This window comes from Oncorhynchus gorbuscha, unplaced genomic scaffold (genome assembly GCF_021184085.1).
Source record: "Oncorhynchus gorbuscha isolate QuinsamMale2020 ecotype Even-year unplaced genomic scaffold, OgorEven_v1.0 Un_scaffold_5543, whole genome shotgun sequence".
Classification (NCBI taxonomy): domain Eukaryota; kingdom Metazoa; phylum Chordata; class Actinopteri; order Salmoniformes; family Salmonidae; genus Oncorhynchus; species Oncorhynchus gorbuscha.
The window spans coordinates 4,703-25,722 of record NW_025749324.1 but is presented as its reverse complement, the minus strand read 5'-3'; the positions used below and the strand labels follow the sequence as shown (position 1 = coordinate 25,722).

Here is a 21,020-nt window from a genome sequence, read left to right as displayed (position 1 = left end):
GGCTGAAGGGCACGTTATTTTTTTTTTATTTTTTATTTCACCTTTATTTAACCAGGTAGGCTAGTTGAGAACAAGTTCTCATTTGCAACTGCGACCTGGCCAAGATAAAGCATAGCAGTGTGAACAGACAACACAGAGTTACACATGGAATAAACAATTAACAAGTCAATAACACAGTAGAAAAAAATGGGCAGTCTATATACAATGTGTGCAAAAGGCATGAGGAGGTAGGCGAATAATACAATTTTGCAGATTAACACTGGAAGTGATAAATGATCAGATGGTCATGTACAGGTAGAGATATTGGTGTGCAAGAGAGCAGAAAAATTAATAAATAAAAACAGTATAAAAACAGTATGGGAATGAGGTAGGTGAAAATGGGTGGGCTATTTTCCTATAGACTATGTACAGCTGCAGCGATCGGTTAGCTGCTCGGATAGCTGATGTTTGAAGTTGGTGAGGGAGATAAAAGTCTCCAACTTCAGTGATTTTTGCAATTCGTTCAGTCACAGGCAACGGAGTACTGGAAACGAAAAAGCGTAAATGATGTGTTGGCTTTAGGGATGATCAGTAAGAGATACACCCTGCTGGAGCGCGTGCTACGGATGGGTGTTGCCATCGTGACCAGTGAACTGAGATAGGCGGAGCTTTACCTAGCATGGACTTGTAGATGACCTGGAGCCAGTGGGTCTGGCGACGAATATGTGAGGGCCAGCCGACCAGAGCATACAAGTCGCAGTGGTGGGTGGTATAAGGTGCTTTAGTGACAAAGCGGATGGCATAGTGATAGACTGCATCAGTTTGCTGAGTAGAGTGTTGGAAGCCATTTTTGTAGATGACATCGCCGAGTCGAGGATCGGTAGGATAGTCAGTTTTACTAGGGTAAGCTGGCAGCATGAGTGAAGGAGAGCTTTGTTGCGGAATAGAAAGCCGACTCTTGGTTTGATTTTCGATTGGAGATGTTTGATGTGGGTCTGGAAGAGTTTGCAGTCTAGCCAGACACCTAGGTACTATAGATGTCCACATATTCAAGGTCGGAACCATCCAGGAGTGGTGATGCTAGTCGGGCATGCGGGTGCAGGCAGCGATCGGTTGAAAAGCATGCATTTGGTTTACTCGCGTTTAGAGCAGTTGGAGGCCACGGAAGGAGTGCTGTATGGCATTGAAGCTCGTTTGGAGTTAGATAGCACAGTGTCCAATGACGGGCCGAAAGTATATAGAATGGTGTCGTCTGCGTAGAGGTGGATCAGGGGCCATGCACCAGCAACATCATTGATATACACAGAGAAAAGTCGGAGCCGGGTGAACCCTGTGGCACCCCCATAGAGACTGCCAGAGGACCGGACCATGCCTCGATTTGACACACTGAACTCTGTCTGCAAGTAATGGTGAACCAGGCAAGGCAGTCATCCGAAAAACCGAGGCTGTTGAGTCTGCCCGATAAGAATATGGTGATTGACAGAGTCGAAAGCCTTGGCGAGGTCGATGAAGACGGCTGCACAGTACTGTCTTTTATCGATGGCGGTTATGATATCGTTTAGTACCTTGAGTGTGGCTAAGAATGCACCCGGCCCGCTCGAAACCAGATTGCACAGCGGAGAAGGTGCGGTGGGATTCGAGATGGTCAGTGACCTGTTTGTTGACTTGGCTTTCGAAGACCTTAGATAGGCAGGGCAGGATGGATATAGGTCTGTAACAGTTTGGGTCCAGGGTGTCTCCCCCTTTGAAGTGGGGGATGACTGCGGCAGCTTTCAATCCTTGGGGATCTCAGACGATATGAAAGAGGGTTGAACAGGCTGGTAATAGGGGTTGCGACAATGGCGGCAGATAGTTTCAGAAATAGCGGGTCCAGATTGTCAAGCCCAGCTGATTTGTCGGGTCCAGGTTTTGCAGCTCTTTCAGAACATCTGCTATCTGGATTTGGGTAAAGGAGAACCTGGAGAGGCTTGGGTGAGGAGCTACGGGGGGGCGGAGCTGTTGGCGAGGTTGGAGTAGCCAGGCGGAAGGCATGGCCAGCCGTTGAGAAGTGCTTATTGAAGTTTTCGATAATCATGGATTTATCGGTGGAGACCGTGTTTCCTAGCCTCAGTGCAGTGGGCAGCTGGGAGGAGGTGCTCTTGTTCTCCATGGACTTCACAGTGTCCCAGAACTTTTTGGAGTTGGAGCTACAGGATGCAAACTTCTGCCTGAAGAAGCTGGCCTTAGCTTTCCTGACTGACTGCGTGTATTGGTTCCTGACTTCCCTGAACAGTTGCATATCACGGGGCTATTCGATGCTATTGCAGTCCGCCACAGGATGTTTTTGTGCTGGTCGAGGGCAGTCAGGTCTGGAGTGAACCAAGGGCTGTATCTGTTCTTGGTTCTGCATTTTTTGAACGGAGCATGCTTATCTAAAATGGTGAGGAAGTTACTTTTAAAGAATGACCATGCATCCTCAACTGACGGGATGAGGTCAATGTCCTTCCAGGATACCCGGGCCAGGTCGATTAGAAAGGCCTGCTCACAGAAGTGTTTTAGGGAGCGTTTGACAGTGATGAGGGTGGTCGTTTGACTGCGGCTCCGTGGCGGATACAGGCAATGAGGCAGTGATCGCTGAGATCTGGTTGAAGACAGCAGAGGTATATTTGGAGGGCCAGTTGGTCAGGATGGCGTCTATGAGGGTGCCCTTGTTTACAGAGTTAGGGTTGTACCTGGTGGGTTCCTTGATGATTTGAGTGAGATTGAGGGCATCTAGCTTAGATTGTAGGACTGCCGGGGTGTTAAGCATATCCCAGTTTAGGTCACCTAACAGAACAAACTCTGAAGCTAGATGGGGGGCGATCAATTCACAAATGGTGTCCAGGGCACAGCTGGGAGCTGAGGGGGTCGGTAGCAGCGCGGCAACAGTGAGAGACTTGTTTCTGGAGAGTAATTTTCAAAATTAGTAGTTCAAACTGTTTGGGTATGGACCTGGAAAAGTATGACATTACTTTGCAGGCTATCTCTGCAGTAGACTGCGACTCCGCCCCTTTGGCAGTTCTATCTTGACGGAAGATGTTATAGTTGGGTATGGAAATCTCTGAATTTTTGGTGGGCCTTCCTGAGACAGGATTCAGACACGGCAAGGACATCAGGGTTAGCAGAGTGTGCTAAAGCAGTGAGTAAAACAAACTTAGGAGGAGGCTTCTGATGTTGACACATGCATAAAAACCAAGACTTTTCGATCACAGAAGTCAACAAATGAGGGTACCTGGGGGACATGCGGGGCCTGGGTTTACCTCCATCACCCGCGGAACAGAGAAAGGAAGAGTATGAGGGTACAGCTAAAGGCTATCAAAACTGGTCGCTAGATGGTACAGATGTCTCAAGAGGCTCTCAGTGATGTATGTGCCGTTAAGGGGGAGGTGAAGGCAAAGGAGGCTCTCAGTGATGTATGTGTTAAGCCGTTAGATGTCTCAGGAGGTCTCAGTGATGTAGGCACACGTTAGGGTACGCTAGATGTCTCAAGGAGACTCTCAGTGATGTATGTGCCGTTAAGGGGAGGCTGCACGTTAGATGTCTCAGGGGATCTTGTGATGTATGTGCCGTTAAGGGAGGCTGAAGGGCGTTAGATGTCCTCAAGGGAGACTCTCAGTGATGTATGTGCCATTAAAGGAGGCTGAGGAAGGCCGTTAGGTGCTAGATGTCTCAAGGGAGACTCTCAGTTAGATGTTCAAGGGGGAGACTGTTCCGTTAAGGGATGTTGAAGGGCATGTTAGGTCTCTAGATGTAAGGGAGGTGAAGGAGACTTTCAGATGTCTCAAGGAGACTCTCAGTGATGTATGTGCCGTTAAGGGATGTTGAAGGCACGTTAGGTACGCTAGATGTCTCAAGGGAGACTCTCAGTGATGTATGTTCCGTTAAGGGATGTTGAAGGGCACGTTAGGTACGCTAGATGTCTCAAGGAGACTCAGTGATGTAGGTCCGTTAAGGACCTGAAGGGCACGTTAGATGTCTCAAAGGCACGTTAGTATGTTCCGTTATGAAGGAGCACTAGGTACGCTAGATGTCTCAAGGAGACTCTTAGTGATGTATGTGCCGTTAAGGGAGGCTGAAGGGCACGTTAGGTACGCTAGATGTCTCAAGGGAGACTCTCAGTGATGTATGTTCCGTTAAGGGAGGCTGAAGGGCACTTAGATAGATGTCTCAAGGAGACTCTCAGTGATGTATGTGCCGTTAAGGGATGTTGAAGGGCATGTTAGGTACTCTAGATGTCTCAAGGAGACTCTCAGTGATGTATGTGCCGTTAAGGGATGTTGAAAGGCAAGGTACGCTAGATGTCTGAAGGGCCGTTAAGGGATGTTGAAGGGCATGTTAGGTATGCTAGATGTCTCAAGGGACTCTCCGGGATATATGTGCTGTTAAGGGAGGCTGAAAGGCAGTTAGACGCTAGATGTCTCAAGGGAGACGTTATGTGCCATTAAAGGAGGCTAGATGTCTCAGGAGACTCTCACGTGGGTACGCTAGATGTCTCAAGGGAGACTCTCAGTGATGTATGTGCTCTGTTAAGGGATGTTGAAGGGCACGTTAGATGTCTCAAGGGAGATTCTCAGTGATGTATGTGCCGTTAAGGGATGTTGAAGGGCATGTTAGGTATGCTAGATGTCTCAAGGGAGATTCTCAATGATGTATGTGCCGTTAAGGGAGGCTGAAGGGCACGTTAGGTATGCTAGATGTCTCAAGGAGACTCTCAGTGATGTATGTGCCGTTAAGGGCCGTTAGGCTGAAGGGCACGTTAGGTCGCTAGATGTCTCAGGAGACTCTCAGTGATGTATGTTCCGTTAAGGGATGTTGAAGGGCACCGTTAGGGATGTTGACGTAGATGTCTCAAGGAGACTCTTAGTGATGTATGTTCCGTTAAGGGATGTTGAAGGGCACGTTAGGTACGCTAGATGTCTCAGGGAGACTCTCAGTGATGTATGTTCCGTTAAGGGATATTGAAGGGCACGTTAGGTACGCTAGATGTCTCAAGGGAGACTCTCAGTGATGGATGTGCCATTAAGGGAGGCTGTAGGGCACTTTAGGTACGCTAGATGTCTCAAGGAGACTCTCAGTGATGTATGTTCCGTTAAGGGATGTTGAAGGGCATGTTAGGTACGCTAGATGTCTCAAGGGAGACTCTCCGGGATATATGTGCCGTTAGGGGAGGCTGAAAGGCACGTTAGGTACGCTAGATGTCTCAAGGAGACTCTCAGTGATGTATGTTCCGTTAAGGGATGTTGAAGGGAACGTTAGGTACGCTAGATGTCTCAAGGGAGACTCTTAGTGATGTATGTGCCGTTAAGGGATGTTGAATTGCACGTTAGATGTCTCAAGGGAGATTTCTCAGTGATGTATGTGCCGTTAAAGGGAGGCTGAAGGGCACGTTAGGGTACGCTAGATGTCTCAAGGAGACCCTTAGTGATGTATGTGCCGTGAAAGGAGGCTGAAGGGCACGTTAGGTATGCTAGATGTCTCAAGGGAGACTCTCAGTGATGTATGTGCCATTAAAGGAGGCTGAAGGGCACGTTAGGTACGCTAGATGTCTCAAGGGAGACTCTCAGTGATGTATGTGCTGTTAAGGGATGTTGAAGGGCACGTTAGATGTCTCAAGGGAGACTCGCAGTGATGTATGTGTCGTTAAGGGATGTTGAAGGGCATGTTAGGTACTCTAGATGTCTCAAGGGAGACTCTCAGTGATGTATGTGCCGTTAAGGAGGCTGAAGGGCACGTTAGGTATGCTAGATGTCTCAAGGGAGATTCTCAGTGATGTATGTGCCGTTAAGGGATGTTGAAGGGCACGTTAGGTATGCTAGATGTCTCAAGGGAGATTCTCAATGATGTATGTGCCGTTAAGGGAGGCTGAAGGGCACGTTAGGTACGCTAGATGTCTCAAGGAGACTCTCAGTGATGTATGTGCCGTTAAGGGAGGCTGAAGGGCACGTTAGGTACGCTAGATGTCTCAAGGAGACTCTCAGTGATGTATGTTCCGTTAAGGGATGTTGAAGGGCACGTTAGGTACGCTAGATGTCTCAAGGGAGACTCTTAGTGATGTATGTGCCATTAAAGGAGGCTGAAGGGCACGTTAGGTGCTAGATGTCTCAAGGAGACTCTCAGTGATGTATGTGCTGTTAAGGGATGTTGAAGGGCACGTTAGATGTCTCAAGGGAGACTCGCAGTGATGTATGTGCCGTTAAGGGATGTTGAAGGGCATGTTAGGTACGCTAGATGTCTCAAGGGAGACTCTCAGTGATGTATGTGCCATTAAGGGAGGCTGAAGGGCACGTTAGGTATGCTAGATGTCTCAAGGAGATTCTCAGTGATGTATGTGCCGTTAAGGGAGGCTGAAGGGCACGTTAGGCACGCGAGATGTCTCAAGGAGATTCTCAGTGATGTATGTTCCGTTAAGGGAGGCTGAAGGGCACGTTAGATGTCTCAAGGAAGACTCTCAGTGATGTATGTTCCGTTAAGGGATGTTGAAGGGCACGTTAGGTACGCTAGATGTCTCAAGGAGACTCTCAGTGATGTATGTTCCGTTAAGGGATGTTGAAGGGCACGTTAGGTACGCTAGATGTCTCAAGGGAGATTCTCAGTGATGTAGGTGCCGTTAAGGGATGTTGAAGGGCACGTTAGGTACGCTAGATGTCTCAAGGGAGATTCTCAGTGATGTATGTTCCGTTAAGGGATGTTGAAGGGCACGTTAGGTACGCTAGATGTCTCAAGGGAGATTCTCAGTGATGTAGGTGCCGTTAAGGGAGGCTGAAGGGCACGCTAGATGTCTCAAGGGAGACTCTCAGTGATGTATGTGCCGTTAAGGGAGGCTGAAGGGCACGTTAGGTATGCTAGATGTCTCAAGGGAGACTCTCAGTGATGTATGTGCCGTTAAGGGAGGCTGAAGGGCACGTTAGGTATGCTAGATGTCTCAAGGGAGATTCTCAGTGATGTATGTGCCGTTAAGGGATGTTGAAGGGCACGTTAGGTATGCTAGATGTCTCAAGGAGATTCTCAATGATGTATGTGCCGTTAAGGGAGGCTGAAGGGCACGTTAGGTACGCTAGATGTCTCAAGGGAGACTCTCAGTGATGTATGTGCCGTTAAGGGAGGCTGAAGGGCACGTTAGGTACGCTAGATGTCTCAAGGGAGACTCTCAGTGATGTATGTTCCGTTAAGGGATGTTGAAGGGCACGTTAGGTACGCTAGATGTCTCAAGGGAGACTCTTAGTGATGTATGTTCCGTTAAGGGATGTTGAAGGGCACGTTAGGTACGCTAGATGTCTCAAGGGAGACTCTCAGTGATGTATGTTCCGTTAAGGGATATTGAAGGGCACGTTAGGTACGCTAGATGTCTCAAGGGAGACTCTCAGTGATGTATGTTCCGTTAAGGGATATTGAAGGGCACGTTAGGTACGCTAGATGTCTCAAGGGAGACTCTCAGTGATGGATGTGCCATTAAGGGAGGCTGTAGGGCACTTTAGGTACGCTAGATGTCTCAAGGGAGACTCTCAGTGATGTATGTTCCGTTAAGGGATGTTGAAGGGCATGTTAGGTACGCTAGATGTCTCAAGGGAGACTCTCCGGGATATATGTGCCGTTAAGGGAGGCTGAAAGGCACGTTAGGTACGCTAGATGTCTCAAGGGAGACTCTCAGTGATGTATGTTCCGTTAAGGGATGTTGAAGGGAACGTTAGGTACGCTAGATGTCTCAAGGGAGACTCTTAGTGATGTATGTGCCGTTAAGGGATGTTGAATTGCACGTTAGATGTCTCAAGGGAGATTTCTCAGTGATGTATGTGCCGTTAAGGGAGGCTGAAGGGTACGTTAGGTACGCTAGATGTCTCAAGGGAGACCCTTAGTGATGTATGTGCCGTGAAAGGAGGCTGAAGGGCACGTTAGGTACGCTAGATGTCTCAAGGAGACTCAGTGATGTATGTGCCATTAAAGGAGGCTGAAGGGCACGTTAGGTACGCTAGATGTCTCAAGGGAGACTCTCAGTGATGTATGTGCTGTTAAGGGATGTTGAAGGGCACGTTAGATGTCTCAAGGAGACTCGTAGTGATGTATGTGTCGTTAAGGGATGTTGAAGGGCATGTTAGGTACTCTAGATGTCTCAAGGAGACTCTCAGTGATGTATGTGCCGTTAAGGGAGGCTGAAGGGCACGTTAGGTATGCTAGATGTCTCAAGGGAGATTCTCAGTGATGTATGTGCCGTTAAGGGATGTTGAAGGGCACGTTAGGTATGCTAGATGTCTCAAGGAGATTCTCAATGATGTATGTGCCGTTAAGGGAGGCTGAAGGGCATGTTAGGTACGCTAGATGTCTCAAGGAGACTCTCAGTGATGTATGTGCCGTTAAGGGAGGCTGAAGGGCACGTTAGGTACGCTAGATGTCTCAAGGGAGACTCTCAGTGATGTATGTTCCGTTAAGGGATATTGAAGGGCACGTTAGGTACGCTAGATGTCTCAAGGGAGACTCTCAGTGATGGATGTGCCATTAAGGGAGGCTGTAGGGCACTTTAGGTACGCTAGATGTCTCAAGGGAGACTCTCAGTGATGTATGTTCCGTTAAGGGATGTTGAAGGGCACGTTAGGTACGCTAGATGTCTCAAGGGAGACTCTCAGTGATGTATGTGCCATTAAAGGAGGCTGAAGGGCACGTTAGGTACGCTAGATGTCTCAAGGGAGACTCGGTGATGTATGTGCTGTTAAGGGATGTTGAAGGGCACGTTAGATGTCTCAAGGGGAGACTCGCAGTGATGTATGTGCCGTTAAGGGATGTTGAAGGGCATGTTAGGTACTCTAGATGTCTCAAGGGAGACTCTCAGTGATGTATGTTCCGTTAAGGGATATTGAAGGGCACATTAGGTACGCTAGATGTCTCAAGGGAGACTCTCAGTGATGGATGTGCCATTAAGGGAGGCTGTAGGGCACTTTAGGTACGCTAGATGTCTCAAGGGAGACTCTCAGTGATTTAGCACTCAAGGGGAGACAGCACAAAGCACAACGCTATCCTCACCATAAAACTGAAACATGACTTTAGCGCGGGTAGCGTATTAGCGTTGACATATGAACTGTGGCTGTGGATCTGGTGGCAATAAAAACGTCCACCAACTGTAGATTGTTTTTGTTTCTCAGAAACCACCCATGTCCCGTGCACTTTTCCCACTCGTCCAGGTAAGCCATTTCAGTGTAATCACTTGAAACCAGAACTTTTATATTGCATCCAAATGAAACAGCGAGTAATGCTACATGTCCATATGCATGTCCAGGCAACACCCTTACCTAAGCTTTATTCCAATGTACAGGAATGTAGAGTATGTCATGATATTGTTCCAGGTGTATAGGTCCTGACAGCTAAATGCTACTTACCCTTGTTACACCTGCTTTCTGAGGATATAGCTGCATATTACACTGTTTTCCACTGTTTTAATATGGTATAATGCCTATGTAATGTAAAGTGTTGGTTTACAGCATCACTACTTTAGACATAGGGAATATGTTGCATCTACTTGAAATCCTGCCTATCTCCTCTTGATTCCCTTTCTCTCCCAGCTATTCACAATAAGACTCAGCCTAGACTCCCTCTGACCAAAAACCAAGGTTTCCCAGGAGCTCCCAAGACCGCTTTTGGTGATTACTCTCTCTCTCATTCTAAAGCACTTAACTTTTCACATTGTTTTTTTTTATTGTTGCCAAAACACTACTATTTTCACTGTCTTTAAAGACCTTCTGTGGTCAAACACATTTCCTGCCCAACACCTTTCGCTACCTTTGCACTTCGTTCCTATTCACACTTTATGAAACATGATATTATTTTCTACAGCACCACCAGAGAGACACCTGGAAGCTAGGCCTGACCCCCGCTCCAATGAGCCTCAATGGCCACAGTTCCCACTGGGTAAACAGCGACTGACATTTTGAATCATATCAAGCTTTATTCGCAGTCAGTCATCGCTTTATGTCCACTACGCTGCTGCGGGGGGGGGGGCTGGGGTGGGGGTGAGAACCGCAGCTGTTCATTGTGATTGGCTGCATGCTGGCATGCCTTGAGTCCACTGAGAGGTAGAAAGTCCCTGGATCGTGGAGATGATGGTGGCACAGGACGGTGCCGCCACAGAGTTGGAAGTATGCGCGTAAATTTCTGCCAGTGCAAATGCCAAGGACACGCATGACGGGGATTTTGTTTTGCTTAGACCTCAGGCGCTGTGAGAGGATTGGCTGCTTGTTTTGCTCAGTTTCCCTTCATACTGTATAAGTCCAACTCTGCACTTTACCTTTACCCCTCTCTTCCACTCTTTCTTTCTTTCTTTCTTTCACCCATAGCTCATCCATTGATCTATTCATCCATCCTTTTCCAATTGTTTTGCTGTTTGTTCTTCCCATGTCTATCCCCACATCCTCTGTGACTCTCTTTCTACAGCAGTGTCCATCAAAATCCATCATTTTATGTTTGTGTCCATCACCATGACGTCTTTCTTGACATCAGCCGTCTCAATCATCTCTCTCCATGTTTCATCCCTGTCATCTCATTGGTTTACAGAGTTGTTGCACTTAAAGCCAGTGGCAATGCTGGGTTTAAACAGTCTGCATGACAACACTGCATGCAAAAACGTGCTTCAATTTCCCATTCGGGAAAGGCAGCACAAATTTGCCCTGTACCCCTTCTGTCCCTCTAAATACTTCTGTCCCTTCTGTCCCTCTAAATATAAAGACTTTGTGTGTATTTCAATGAGGTACAACTACATTATGTGACAAAGTTAAATCAACCTGAAACCACTATTTAAAAAAGATAAATAACTACAATCTTACACAGTCAATGAAAGGCATTCAGAGACATTCATCTCAGAGCCAAAGAGATGGATTTGAATGCCTGTCTATGAACTGTTGATATTGACCTCAACAATTGGGCATCAAAATGTTCCATAAGGTATGTCCTTATGTGACTCCATAGATTCCAGTCCCCATAATCATAGTTGACCTCCCTCTTCTCTCTCACCCAGACGGAGGAAACAGTATTAGAAATGCTTCCTCTCATCTCGTGGACCTCCCTCCTGCCTCCCCCCAACTCCTGCCCACCAAAACCCCCAGTACCTCCTCTGCCACCCCTGTCCTTAACAACCCCTCTCCACCTGGTGAAAAGCAACAGGGAAAGACCCAACCCAGGGGACCTACTAGCGCCACAGTGAAGACACATAACCCTTCCTCTGGTAATTTCCACCTTTCAACTCTCTTTTACCTTCTTCTTCTTTTAAATAGTCTGTAATGTAATGTTAAGGGCATCAGAGTATACTCTGGTACCCCTCAAAAAAGTTATCTAAAATGCCTAACTCTCTTTGGAAAAAAACCTAGATGTTTACTGAAACAGAAAGACGTACTGGTATCTAAAGCTATTAGGGACATTTTAACTTTTATCAAGTGAGGCAGGAATCCTTTGCTTTCCTTTACCTCAATGGGTAGTCTTTGAGAGTGCTGCCCGAGTAACAGATAGAGCTTACTTGCCTATCTTGAATTTCTCTACAGACCACTGTAACCCAACCCTCCAGAAACAGATAAAACCATTTTTTCCCCACACAGCTCTCAGCAAATCACAGAAAGGAGCATCACTGCTAACCCCCGCCCTGGGCAGTGAGAAAGCCAATAATAACAACTTGGGTAACGATGACCTCATCGTATGAATGCTCTCACTGTGTTTTGCCTCGGCTGGTCTACGTACACTCCGCTGTCTGTCTGCTGTCCACGGTGTCAACGTCATCTCAGACCACAGTTTCAGTGTTGTTGTCCAGCTTTAATGCACACCCATTGGTCCACAGCTTCAGTGTTGTTGTCCAGCTTTAATGTACACTCATTGGTCCACAGCTTCAGTGTTGTTGTCCAGCTTTAATGCACACCCATTGGTCCACAGCTTCAGTGTTGTTGTCCAGCTTTAATGCACACCCATTGGTCCACAGCTTCAGTGTTGTTGTCCAGCTTTAATGCACACCCATTGGTCCACAGCTTCAGTGTTGTTGTCCAGCTTTAATGCACACCCATTGGTCCACAGCTTCAGTGTTGTTTTCCAGCTTTAATGCACACCCATTGGTCCACAGCTTCAGTGTTGTTGTCCAGCTTTAATGCACACCCATTGGTCCACAGCTTCAGTGTTGTTGTCCAGCTTTAATGCACACCCATTGGTCCACAGCTTCAGTGTTGTTGTCCAGCTTTAATGCACACCCATTGGTCCACAGCTTCAGTGTTGTTGTCCAGCTTTAATGCACACCCATTGGTCCACAGCTTCAGTGTTGTTGTCCAGCTTTAATGCACACTCATTGGTCCACAGCTTCAGTGTTGTTGTCCAGCTTTAATGCACACTCATTGGTCCACAGCTTCAGTGTTGTTGTCCAGCTTTAATGTACACTCATTGGTCCACAGCTTCAGTGTTGTTGTCCAGCTTTAATGTACACTCATTGGTCCACAGCTTCAGTGTTGTTGTCCAGCTTTAATGTACACTCATTGGTCCACAGCTTCAGTGTTGTTGTCCAGCTTTAATGTACACTCATTGGTCCACAGCTTCAGTGTTGTTGTACAGCTTTAATGCACACTCATTGGTCCACAGGTCATGATCAGGAGTTGGACTGAATGCCCGTTATTGCACCATCCACCACATTATCAACCACATTACTGCATTATCCATATCTGCATGGCATACACAATCTGACAGTCATGGTTACGCTGCACTGCTTAGCCCCAACAGCATCTATGACTCTATTCCTCAAGATTGTGGAAGCTTTAGGATGAAAAATGCTTGAAAGATCCTACAGTAAATATTGTTTGCGTCATTAAATTAATTAAAAGTACACAAAAAACATGCAACACGTATAACAACAAGGCTAACATGAGTTAAGAGCTCATGTTAGGGAACTACAGTAGATGCCTTCAATCAAACTACACTATTGAATGCTGCAGATTTATTTGAGAGATCATTGATTGAATCATCCTCACTAACCCCACTATTCCACTCCTAAGGGCTGTGGCTCTCAGCACACCTGAATGGCACAACAGCATTGTCTTTAACATTGAAACTACACATTGTAACAGGTTCTACAATTGTTTTTGTGGTTTTCTAGGTCAAGGCAGCCAGAGAAATTTGAAACCCCATGGCCCGGCCATCACACTGATAGGCAGGACCATGAAGTCTCCTGCTGCCACAAACTCTCTCTTTCCCTTCACTGATGGCTCAAGACAAGATACCCCATCCTCCTCCTCTTCTTCCTCATCCTCCTCCTCATCCCCTCTTCACAGGTCTAATAACTCATCACAGACCTCCGGAACAACAGGGGGTAATGGAATCTCTCTCTCCTCCCATTTTCCTTCCTTCCTTCCTCACCTCCTCCTCCTCTTCTTCTTCCTGCTCCTCCTCTTCTTCTTCCTGCTCCTCTCTTCTTGCTCCTACTATGTAATCTCCTTTTGGTTTTCTTGAAATCTCCCCTACCCCCACAAACCCTGTGTAACCAGTGTGCATGCAGTACTTCCTCCAAACCAACCACACATGTTGTCATATCTGGGCAGAGATTGAGATTAGGCAAAGATTGCAGAGTTGGTTTGGCATCAAGTGCCTAATTTCACCCTGCGCAACATGTGGAGAGCGTGATCGGTCATGCTTCAACGTAGCTTGTCATCTTCGCGGTCAAGATCTGTCATGGCTGTCCAATCTATCCATCTCTCGACTCTCGCACCATCTGAAGAAGTCACTGCTACTTTTAGAAAGATCTGTCAGATACGGTCAGCATGTCGTAGATTCTGGTTGCAGCACGGGTCAGCCATGTTAAGACAGAGCTTTCCACTGTCTGTGGGGAAACACGTTGTTCACTTGAGGCTGAAGCTCTGACAGGTCTCTCCGCTGGTCCATCACCTACTGTATAACACGCTACCTTTCCACACAAAATCACATCTGTTTTTGTCCTGTCTTTTTTTCTTCTATTTATTTTCCTCCTCACAAGGCCAGTTGGGAGATTCATCTCAAATCTGTTTCTTTCCTGAAGAATTAAGTCTGAGCTAACATTACTAGCCAATTCAGTGTTGTTGTGCAGCTTTAATGCAGACTCATTGGTCCACAGCTTCAGTGTTGTTGTCCAGCTTTAATGCACACTCATGGGGTCACAGCTTCAGTGTTGTTGTCCAGCTTTAATACACACTCATTGGTACACAGCTTCAGTGTTGTTGTCCAGCTTTAATGTACACTCATTGGTACACAGCTTCAGTGTTGTTGTCCAGCTTTAATGCACACTCATTGGTCCACAGCTTCAGTGTTGTTGTCCAGCTTTAATGCACACTCATTGGTCCACAGCTTCAGTGTTGTTGTCCTGCTTTAATGCACACTCATTGGTCCACAGCTTCAGTGTTGTTGTCCAGCTTTAATGCACACTCATTGGTCCACAGCTTCAGTGTTGTTGTCCTGCTTTAATGCACACTCATTGGTCCACAGCTTCAGTGTTGTTGTCCAGCTTTAATGCACACTCATTGGTCCACAGCTTCAGTGTTGTTGTCCAGCTTTAATGCACACTCATTGGTCCACAGGTCATGATCAGGAGTTGGACTGAATGCCCGTTATTGCACCATCCACCACATTATCAACCACATTACTGCATTATCCATATCTGCATGACATACACAATCTGACAGTCATGAAAAATGCTTGAAAGATCCTACAGTAAATATTGTTTACGTCACAAAATTAATGAAAAGTACACAAAAACATGCAACACTTATAACAACAAGGCTAACATGAGTTAAGAGCTCATGTTAGGGAACTACAGTAGATGCCTTCAATCAAACTACACTATTGAATGCTGCAGATTTATTTGAGAGATCATTGATTGAATCATCCTCACTAACCCCACTATTCCACTCCTAAGGGCCGTGGCTCCCAGCACACCTGAATGGCACAACAGCATTGTCTTTAACATTGAGACTACACATTGTAACAGGTTCTACAATTGTTTTTGTGGTTTTCTAGGTCAAGGCAGCCAGAGAAATTTGAAACCCCATGGCCCGGCCATCACACTGATAGGCAGGACCATGAAGTCTCCTGCTGCCACAAACCCTCTCTTTCCCTTCACTGATGGCTCAAGACAAGATACCCCATCCTCCTCCTCTTCCTCTTCTTCATCTCTTCTTCGTAGGGCTAATAACTCATCACAGACCTCCAGGACACCAGGGGTAATGGAATCTCTCTCTCCCCTTTTCTTCTCCTCCACTTCATCTTCCTCCTCATCCTCCTCTTCCTCCTACTATGTCATCTCCTTGTGGTTTTCTTGAAATCCCCTCTACCCCCACAAACCCTGTGTAACAAGTGTGCATGCAGTACTTCCTCCAAACCAACCACACATGTTGTCATATATGGGCAGAGATTGAGGTCAGGCAAAGATTGCAGAGTTGGTTTGGCATCAAGTGCCTAATTTCACCTTGCACAACATGTGGAGAGCGTGATCGGTCATGCTTCAACGTAGCTTGTCATCTCCGTGGGCAAGATTTGTCCTGGCTGTCCAATCTATCCATCTCTCGACTCTCGCACCATCTGAAGAAATCACTACTACTTTTTGAAGATCTGTCAGATACGGTCAGCATGTTGTAGATTCTGGTCGCAGCACGGGTCAGCCATGTTAAGACAGAGCTTTCCACTGTCTTTGGGGAAACACGTTGTTCACTTGAGGCTGAAGCTCTGACAGGACTCTCCGCTGGTCCATCTCCTCCTTTTCCTATTTATTTTCCTCCTCACAAGGCCTGTTGGGAGATTCATCTTTAATCTATTTTTTCCTGAAGAATTAAGTCTGAGCTAACAATACTAGCTGCTATTTCCATAACAGTCACTCTTCTTCTCCACAGCCAATGGTAAGCATCACAAAGGAACCGGCCTCCCCAAACCAGTCGTTTGGAACAGACTGAGAATGGGTAAAAAGAGCTGATATTTCTCCTCTGTGTCTCTCATCCATTAACCCATACAGTTTGTTGGCGTTGTGGCGGCATCATCAACCAATATCGGTGTCCTTCACCCATTCATTTTGTTTGTCAATAATGTGTCTGTCTAACCATCCATCCATTCATCAGCCCATCAGTCTGTCTATCCATACGTTGTCCAAGGGTCTTGGTGTTAATGGAAGCTTCTGCAGATTCAATGCTGTTGCAGGCTTCAAAAGCTTATGACAACGAGTAATCAAAGGGGTATTAAGTAATCACTGCTCTTTTTAGGGAGGTATGTGTTAGTACCCATTTGTGGTGGTGGGGAAACTCAGTTCATGAAACCGAAGCAGTTTCAGAGGTCTTCAAAGATCAGGCTCTTTGTATGCCGAGCTACATAACCAATGCTGTTTCTCTGTCACAAACTGGCAAACTGGAAGCCTCAATCAATGTTGAGCTGCTTATGGTTGGGTTTCACCCTGCGCATGATTGTATGCATGTCAGTCCTGTACTGTCCTCATTGAGCATGAGATGTGGTTGAGTTGTCTATCATCATTGACATGTTCAGATACCATCGATGTCTTCAAGTGTCTGGACACGCCACATTTCCCTCAAAGACACAATAGGTTTGGGAATAGGTTTTAATCTTAGTACTTTTCCTGCAGCAAACACAAACAACTCGCTGTTGGAGGACATAAACCCTGATGTTTTGGGCCGTTCAGGCTTCTCTTCCATTGAGGACCAGTTCTATGGTAAAATGGCATGAATACAGTCTTATCTGCACCCTGCGCAAAGCTAGCCCTGCCCACACTGACACACGCTAGCTTCCATCGCCATCATTTCCGCCCAGACTGCATGAGTCGGCCATGTTGGATGTAAAATACGTCTTGTTTTGATCAAAACACTGACGACCATCACTAAGAATTCGACCAAAGGCTTCAGTTCATCCGGTTTTGGAAAATACTTTCCTTTTTTGGAAAGTATGACGTCTGAGGGTCATTAGCTTATTTTTAAGAACCTTATTTTGGCGTGTTTCTCACCAAGCATTGCACTTTCTCTTACCACATGTTAAGAAATAAAGTGTTCTATAATAGCCCTGCCACTGTGTAATGAACTTGACATTTTGTTTGGAGGGCGGCTCAAATGTTATTTTCATCTATTTTCCTGGGTAGGTTCCACATGCTTCTGGCCTGATTGTTATTTTAATCTATTTTCCTGGGTAGGTTCCACATGCTCCTGGCCTGATTGTTATTTTCATCTATTTTCCTGGGTAGGTTCCACATGCTTCTGGCCTGATTGTTATTTTCATCTATTTTCCTGGGTAGCTTCTGGCCTTCCACATGCTTCTGGCCTGTTTGTTATTTTCATCTATTTTCCTGGGTAGGTTCCACATGCTTCTGGCCTGATTGTTATTTTCATCTATTTTCCTGGGTAGGTTCCACATGCTTCTGGCCTGATTGTTATTTTCATCTATTTTCCTGGGTAGGTTCCACATGCTTCTGGCCTGATTGTTATTTTCATCTATTTTCCTGGGTAGGTTCCACATGCTTCTGGCCTGATTGTTATTTTCATCTATTTTCCTGGGTAGGTTCCACATGCTTCTGGCCTGATTGTTATTTTCATCTATTTTCCTGGGTAGGTTCCACATGCTTCTGGCCTGATTGTTATTTTAATCTATTTTCCTGGGTAGGTTCCACATGCTTCTGGCCTGATTGCAAGTATTGACTTAAGAAGAACAATAATCTTCACAGGCTAGTGCATCACTGTGGAGGTGCCAGTGTTTAGAGGACCCATCATGCAATCAGGAGAGCATGGCATCAGCTTTTCATCAGCTACAGGAATTCAATGTTTGCATTTGGTTACAGATTTGTGTTTGTATGAACTAGACTTAGTGGACTAATATTTTTGCATGAGAAGACAGGTCACAGTGCAAAGGCAGAACAAGTCAGCAGTCAATAATGATTGTGTTTGGTGGCTTGTCACTTGATCATGCAGTCACCTATGATCAAGGTTAACTGCATGTTCTGTACAATGTGAAACATTTGTAATCTTTATTTATGCTGGTTCCATGTGGCTAGAAAAATGCACTGTTTTACGATTACGTAGAACACTGTCATTGCAGAGAAATATATATTCTTACTCCGATTTCAGTAGACTCACAGTTTTATAAATGTATAACATATGATAAGAGCGTCTGCTAAATGACTTAAATGTAAATGTAAATATGCTATCCTGAAAGACAACATGAAAACATTTTGGGAAAGCTTTTCTTTTGAAGTAGAACCATGTTTTCTAGAAACTGTAGAGTTGGATAAAGCAGTGCTAACTGCAAACTGGCATTATTTCAAACATGGATATTTACATGTAATTGATGGAAAGTAACGGACCCATATTGTTTTATATTACCAGCTAAAATGTTTCAGAGCTACACCAGCTTTTATGTACTGGGGCTTTGCATTTAGCATATTTTCTTATGGATTAGGAACAATTCCTTGATTGTGAAGAATTTGGCCTCAATGCAACAGAGCGCTAATTGGTAACAGGTTAAGCATTTAGTTCTGGGTAACTTTCAGAACATGTGTAAAACCTCAAGGAATTACAAAGGATTGTTCATGTTTTAAGGTTCATTGGGCGTAGGGTATGAGGTTTTACCATCCATTTATTTATACAGTCCATATAGTTCCTTCCAGGCATAAAGATGCCCAAATAATGTTCCACAGCTCATGGTCATCAGTATGATGTGCTATCTAGAACCTAAAAGGGTTCTTCTGCTGTCCTCGTAGGAGAACCCTTTTTGGTTCCTTTACACATGGAACTCAAAAGAGTTCTACCTGGAAGCAAAAAGGGTTCTCCTATGGGGACAGCAGAAGAACCCTTTTTGGAAAGCTTTTCTCTAACAGTGTATGACCGATGGTGCATGTCAGATACGTGATGAAATCCTGATGTTTTCTCTAGATATTGCCGATTGTGTCAACAATGGTCAAGTTATTTGGGTTATTCTACAAGTGGCGGTGAAAGAGTGTTCCACTGTTTTTCATTTAAGATGACCTCTTCAAGGCAAAAAAACACCACCAGAGAGACGAATGAATGGTTCTCGCATAAATTGTAATGTTTAGTGGTTATGTGATTGACTGTTGTTTCCTTTGATTTCTATTTTTCAGGATCTCGTCCGTCCATTCCTGTCAACAAAAAGACCAACCTGGTTGGCAAACCTGGTGATATGAGTAAGGTTTAGTTGGTTGTAATAATAACACATAATTGAACATTGAGCAGTTTTCTATACATCATCCACTGCCTGAAATGGGGGTGTACACCAGTTCCCAAACTCCATTATAAACCAGCTGTTAGTGAAAGAGTATTTTGTCATCATGAAGTTTGTCATTTGGCTGAGCTTATGTTTACAACCTCAAAGGCACTTTTCCTCTAAGCAAATATAGAAATATTGAGAAAGCCAAGAAAAACTACAATCTTTTTTTGTTGTTGTAAACAACGTGCTTTCCAAACTCTGTTCTCTACAGACAAGCTGAATGTCTTGGAAGCAAACGGACAAGGCCTCCATTTTGAAGAAGTTTCCGTCAGTGACGACTAAACCTGCCAAGACCGCAGACACACAACAACGACTGCACCATCAGCCAACGGTATAACCGATCACAATTCAGAGCTAAATTATGTCCTAAGTAGACCTACATTACTGGTGCCCCATGTGAGGACAATCCTTAAATGTGTTTTGTGGAGCTCTAAAGCATATCCTTGTCCTTTCTCATCCTCTCACAGACATCTGGTTTGAAACCTGGGAGAACTCCTCATTATTCAGCTCCCTACCAGCCTCTGACGTGGACGCATTGGGAAAGAAACGTTTCGTTGGTAAGTATAAAAAACTTATTGTAACTATCATGTACTTCTATTGTCCCTGGCAGAAAATGACTACATGGTTGATTTGAACCAGTAGATCCTTTAAATGTGATCTCTGTTCCCTAAGCACCCCATGTAGTCTACAAGACGGACAAGAAACCAGACGAGCCTTGTTCCATCACCACCTCTCTCAGCTACTTCCCAGAGGAGGAGGGCGGGGAGACAAACGTGACAGCCCCGCCTAAGTCTCCGCCTCCAACCTCACCGTGGTAACGGTGGAGGGATGCCCCTCCTTCATCATTCTAGACTGGGAAAAGACAGACAACGACACCACAGGTGGGGAGAGTGGGACACTGTACCTGTCTATGTACTCCGACTACAATGCAAATGCATAGTAACAAACACCATCGTTCAAAAGTTTGGGGAAACGTAGAAATGGAATTGTTTTTCAAAGAAACACTGTTATGCAGGTGAATGAGGACCCAAAAGCGACTTGGCGAAAACAGAGTTTTTAATCCAGTAAAGATACTTTACAAAACAAAAGGCATAATACTACTCGTAAAGACGAGAACAGACTGGAGACTTGATCAAGAACTGCAGGTTGCCTCGGGAAGGCACTTGAACCTAGCAGACTCAGACACCTGCTCACCACGCAGCATCTGAGGGAAACACGACACGACAGGGCAATACATAGACACAGCACGGTGAATATAGACAAGGATCCGACAGGGCAGGAACGGAAAACAAGGAGAGAAATAGGGACTCTAATCAGGGAAAAGGATCGGGAACAGGTGTGGGAAGACTAAATGATTGATTAGGGGAATAGGAACAGCTGGGAGCAGGAACGGAACGATAGAGAGAAGAGAGAGCGAGAGAGTGAGAGAGGGAGGGGGAGAGAGAGGGATAGAAAGAGGGAAAGAACCTAATAAGACCAGCAGAGGGAAACGAATAGAAGGGGAAGCACAGGGACAAGACATGATAATCAATGACAAAACATGACAGTACCCCCCACTCACCGAGCGCCTCCTGGCGCACTCGAGGAGGAACCCTGGCGGCAACGGAGGAAATCATCAATAAGCGAACGGTCCAGCACGTCCCGAGACGGAACCCAACTCCTCTCCTCAGGACCGTAACCCTCCCAATCCACTAAGTATTGGTGACCCCGTCCCCGAGAACGCATGTCCATGATCTTACGTACCTTGTAAATAGGTGCGCTCGACAAGGACGGGAGGGGGGAGGGAA

General features: G+C 45.7%; 1 protein-coding gene across 1 annotated transcript; it reads left to right on the top strand.

Annotated features, from left to right (window-relative positions):
• Positions 1–3,329: 3,329 nt before the first annotated feature.
• On the top strand, positions 3,330–20,047 carry LOC124029108 (target of Nesh-SH3-like; the record flags this gene model as incomplete). Its single annotated transcript, XM_046340944.1, has 13 exons — positions 3,330–3,410; positions 9,485–9,623; positions 9,817–9,891; positions 10,994–11,200; positions 11,568–11,645; positions 13,097–13,309; positions 15,855–15,920; positions 16,592–16,678; positions 19,088–19,150; positions 19,445–19,477; positions 19,526–19,564; positions 19,701–19,790; positions 19,906–20,047. Coding segments are annotated over exons 1-13 (1,313 nt in total), but the record flags the coding sequence as incomplete, so codon positions are not given.
• Between the last annotated feature and the right edge of the window lie 973 nt (positions 20,048–21,020).